This window comes from Toxorhynchites rutilus, chromosome 1 (assembly GCF_029784135.1).
Source record: "Toxorhynchites rutilus septentrionalis strain SRP chromosome 1, ASM2978413v1, whole genome shotgun sequence".
Classification (NCBI taxonomy): domain Eukaryota; kingdom Metazoa; phylum Arthropoda; class Insecta; order Diptera; family Culicidae; genus Toxorhynchites; species Toxorhynchites rutilus.
This window is the reverse complement of record NC_073744.1, coordinates 121,095,551-121,100,441: the sequence shown is the minus strand read 5'-3', so window position 1 is coordinate 121,100,441 and position 4,891 is coordinate 121,095,551. Positions and strand designations below refer to the sequence as shown.

Here is a 4,891-nt window from a genome sequence, read left to right as displayed (position 1 = left end):
AAATACATTTTTCTTGTGAAGTAGCGTAGAGAATGGAAAACACGTGCTGCCGCCCGCGTGCAGACAATCCAAGTGTTCTGCAGGTATTTTTGGCCCCATGGGTGGAGGAAAAAAGCAAACTAACCACCAGCCTGGCGGTGGCTATTCGAAGAGTGGAACGCAACTGTCTTTCTGTTGTTCTCTCTTGGAAAAAAAAAAGATTTTTCGCTGCGAGAGTCAATCGCGTCTGGGGGGCAAACCGAAGGTGGGGAACGGAACGGCTGCGACAGCGGTGGTGGTGGTGGTGGGTGGTTCTTGACTCCAGCATACTCACTTGCGATATTGCTTGTTGTTTCCCAAGGTTCGCTCTGCGATGGTTCCTTGTATAAAAGCACTTGTCAGCCCCAACTAGAAGTCAGTTCTTTCTTTGCAGTGAGTCTACCAGCGTCTTGGTCCATATCGACGGATCAAGGTCTGTGTCTATTAACCAGAGCGTGCGTGTGTATCGGAGTAAAGGCTTCTAGGAAGCAGTTTACCAAACAGCGAAACCTCTAGGAGAGTTAAATTAAAAGGAAAAGAAACAGGAAACAACCATGTTCAGATTTGTGAGTGTTAATATTAATGGATTTGAAACGAGCAATGTATTTCGATGAACCCGGAAATCGCTGGACTGTGATAAAGTGCTTTTGTTAAAAATAATTGAGCGAATAAATCATCCGGACGTTTACAATCCACAGTGACATGTGTGGTTAAAGTTATTAATGATCTATAAATTTATTTGTGTGTTTTGAAGATTTTGGTATCAGCGTTGCTAGTGGCCGCCAACGCGCAGTACAATGGTGGATACAACCGTGACCCAAAGACTGCTGCGATCCTGAGCGAACAGCGCTACCTTTCCGGTGATGGAAAGTTTGGCGCTGCTTACGATCAGGAGGACGGAACTAACTTCAAGGAAGAAACCGATGCCGATGGCAACCGTCGTGGATCCTACAGCTACGTTGATCCTTCTGGACAAAGAAGAACTATCTCCTACGTCGCTGGCAAGAATGGGTGAGCTTGTCGTGACCAATACAAATTCTTTCTTCCGGAAGGATTATTTTACCGAACAACTATCATTGTTTCGATGCAGCTTCCAAGCTTCAGGCGATCATCTGCCAGTAGCCCCACCAGCTCCAGCCCATGCTGCTGCTCCTCAGCCTCAGTATCAACCTCAGCCACAGTACCAGGCCCAGCCACAATATCAACCACAGCCACAGTACAACGCTCGCAACTACGAAAACCAGGGTTACGATGATGGTCAGTACGACCCACGCTGGAACGATCCATCTTTCAGCGAACAGAACACCCGCTCCGCCCCAGCTCCAGCCCCAGCACCAGCTCCAGTCCACAACTATCATCATCAGCCAGCCCCAGCGCCAGCTCCTGCCCCTGCTGCTCCTCAGTACAACCATTACAACCATGCCCCAGCTGCCCCACAACACCAGGAGTGGACCACCCAGGCTCCACACCGATTCCAGCCACCAGGCAAACTGCAGCTGAACAGAACCCCAGATGGTTTCAGCTACAGCTTCAACAAAGTCTAAGTTATTGATTTTCATAGCAAGTCAAAGCGAGTGTGATTGAGAGTGAGAAAGAACGTGATGCTACAGAACCTCCAACGAATTCCCTTCTCCCCCTCACTGATATTCCTCTGTAGCTTATCGTCCCCCAAAACCCTAGCGTGTTCTGTTCACTGTTTGTTATAGTAGTCGAGTAGAAGTTACTGCCTGTTGTGATATAAGTACGTAGGAGAGACCTAATGGATAAATAATAACTACACTGTCCTAGTTAGATCTTATTGAAATGAACTCACTTTTTCAATTTGTGTATCAAAAGAATCCGACTGTTGGAAAATTTCTAATGTATTCAAGATTGAAAAAAAAAACGATAATAATTCATACAAGTCAATTTAGATCGTATTAATGCCATAGAGAAACCACCCTTCACCAATTATCTCAATTAGAACGTTCGACCAGATGTCATGGTATCTGAGCAATTTTCTCACTCGAACAATATTATTGACTTTCGTGGAGCCGTCGAATCACTCATGCCTAACCAAAATGCAGCGAGAATTTGTTTTTTTTTCTTCTCCTTAAACCAATTCACGTTTTGCGCCAAATGAATTCAGCCAATTGCAAATCGTTTTTCATTCCGATTCACCTCCCTACCATCCCTACCCTGCTGTGCAGCAGTCCTGCGCACATGAATTCTCCGTGAAAACGCCTTCTACGGAACTTTCCGTTTTAACGCGGGGGTAAACAAGGAAATGTCTTACCTGAAACGATGCTAACGATGCAGTAAGCGAGAAAACTTGTTTCGCCGCCTGTCGTCGTCTTGACTTGTGACCGGAGTGCCGGCATAGAATTATATATTCACTCTCGCTTTCAATACCTACAATCATTGCTGTTTTTGTTGTTGTTGTGGTGTTGCAGCACTACAAAACAAAAAAAAAATGTCTGCCTTAACAAGAGCGGAGTAAGAATTCCACCGACTATTTCAACAGAGCCTCGCCTGCGGCGATTGGAAGTAGAATGGCATCCGGGTTGCCGAATCAAACAATAAGTGACCTTCAACACCGTGGACGAAACTGACTTAGTAGACCAGGGTTGGTCCGGTCACATATACCCAATTGAGTAAAACTGATTGACTCGATATTGGCACATTGCTTGCTGTGTTGTTCACAAGCTCACCAAACCATGGATTGGTTTACGCAGGTTGATTCCGCATGTCGCAAACGCCGGCGCGCGAAATGATCGAGCGTGAAGGAAATAAAAAAAAAAACAAAAGTAAACAATACTAGTTTCGGTCTTTCGGCAGCAATATGACCTTAACAATTTATGACCAGAGTGGTGCAAGTGGTGTGAAAAATTTACTAATAAATCGCAGCCAATCGAGGAAAGGTTGTGCATTACTTATTTGTGGTAGATCGAAAATCACGTGATTCATGTTATTATTATTGTTTCATTCCCATTTGTAGCGCAATGGAAATATGGCGATATAATTTCACTGTTTTTAATGACTTCTCAAAATAGGCCAATGCCAGATAAATCTCTATAGAATTTTTATTCATGATGAGGTGTGTGAATATGACTTCACTCACTTTGTGAAATCAGAAAAACGAATTCGCTTCCCTCCTCTCTAAGGGGAGGCTGACATACAAATGAAACCCAAATTTCTGTGTAACTCGAAAACTAATCAAACAAATGGAACCACATTTGGCATGTGGAGGTTTTTTGATTTCTGTTCGAAAGTGGAAATGGATTTTCATGTGATAAAACGCACTCTTCTATCTTATTCTATCTATATAAAAAAATGGATCACCGAATGTGTTGTTAATAGCAAAACTCGAGAATGGAATTGTCCGATTCAGGACTGTGTTTATTCTATCATATTTTCTGTATAAAACTTTTATTCCACGTAACGAAGGAACATGTTATTTGCAAGTGGCTGAAAAATCTTCGAGAATTGTGTCTGAGAATAATTTGATATTATAATTAAGAGTTTTGGTAGAAGTACTAGGAAATTTATAGTAAAAGGTAAGTTTGAAGGGTAGATTAGAAGATCAGTCAATGAACAGTTCTGCAATTGGACCTATGAACATGCACTTAGTAAGAAAACGTGAATGTGTTAACGTAAAATAAATTTTGGGCGGGACGAACTTTGTCGTGTCAGCTAGTGGTACGATATAAATAATCCTCTGCCGTTAGAATATTTTATTGAGTATTTTTTTTATTGGTACACTCGTCGGTTATGACATTTCATTGGTTACATATGTCAATACATTAATTGTAAAGCTCTAAAGTCAACTTCTTGTGACCAAGTGAAGTGAAATAATCACAAAATGATTAAAAGTGCGAATATGGAATGAATAGGGGAAAAGGTGATAAAATTAACACCCTAAGAAATATGCCGTTTTAATGCGTCCAAATACTGCTACAATTCCCGTTTTTCGAAGAATATTCTAGCCTAACTAAGTGTTGTTCAAGATGTTGAAGGATGTTTACTATAGAAAATAAAAATAGTACATTTTTCATTAAAAAAGGCATCATATCGAACATATTTTTAGTGCGCGGTTAAAATGATCACATGGTGGTGGTAAAATGAACAATTTCACATATCATGCTATGCGTTGTTTCTTATCTAAATTTGCTTAAATCATTATTGAAATGTTAGGTACAAGTATGAAATAAGTTGTACCTGTTCACATAGAGTCGTAATTGAATTTTTGCTAATAGGTACAAGAACGTAGTAAGAAGCACAAGAGACTGGGTCTTGGTTGGGTGGCATATTTTTCCAGTGTCAAAGCCCTTAAAGAGTAACATGTGATAAGGTAGATCAGCTTTAGAAAACATAACATTGTAAGTCGATATCCAGTGATGGATAATATTACCTCCAAACAAAAAAATGATTTCGAATGCAAATTAATCACTGAAATCAAACAAAACATCTGTTAACCTCTTCATGAATATGTGAACAGTCATTCAAACTGATGATTTGTCGAAGATATATGGTCGGATGACATAAATTTTTAAGGGAAATTCCCTAGAAACGAGCACGCAAAATTACATCCGAATGGCTACCGAGAGAACAATTTCTGTTTTTGTTTATTATTTTCAACTTTTGACAGATTCATGCATAACAGAGTGTCTCGAGTAGCTTCATATGTTCTAAGAATAGGGTGGCCAGTAAGTATCAATTAGTTTTTAGTTACACTATCGAAATTTAAGCATTGGTTCATTTTACCATCCTTGTTGCATGCATTTCCCCTACATGTGGAACCAATAAAAGAAGCAACGCTTCTTTGGGAACAAAACAACGTGCTTTTCCCATTAGGCCACATGCAGTTGAAACTTTACTTGATATGTGAGTTATA

General features: G+C 40.6%; 1 protein-coding gene across 1 annotated transcript; it reads left to right on the top strand.

Moving 5' to 3' along the window:
- Positions 1-391: 391 nt before the first annotated feature.
- Positions 392-1,926, top strand: LOC129776206 (pupal cuticle protein Edg-78E). Its single transcript, XM_055781717.1, has 3 exons — positions 392-584; positions 773-1,029; positions 1,109-1,926. Exons 1-3 carry the CDS (start codon positions 573-575, stop codon positions 1,560-1,562), a joined length of 723 nt encoding a protein of 240 aa, XP_055637692.1. The 5' UTR covers positions 392-572; the 3' UTR covers positions 1,563-1,926.
- The last annotated feature ends 2,965 nt before the right edge of the window (positions 1,927-4,891 follow it).

Coding starts and splice junctions, on each gene's coding strand:
- LOC129776206 (XM_055781717.1), top strand. Junction 1,030..1,108: donor TACGTCGCTGGCAAGAATGG/GTGAGCTTGTCG, acceptor GTTTCGATGCAG/CTTCCAAGCTTCAGGCGATC.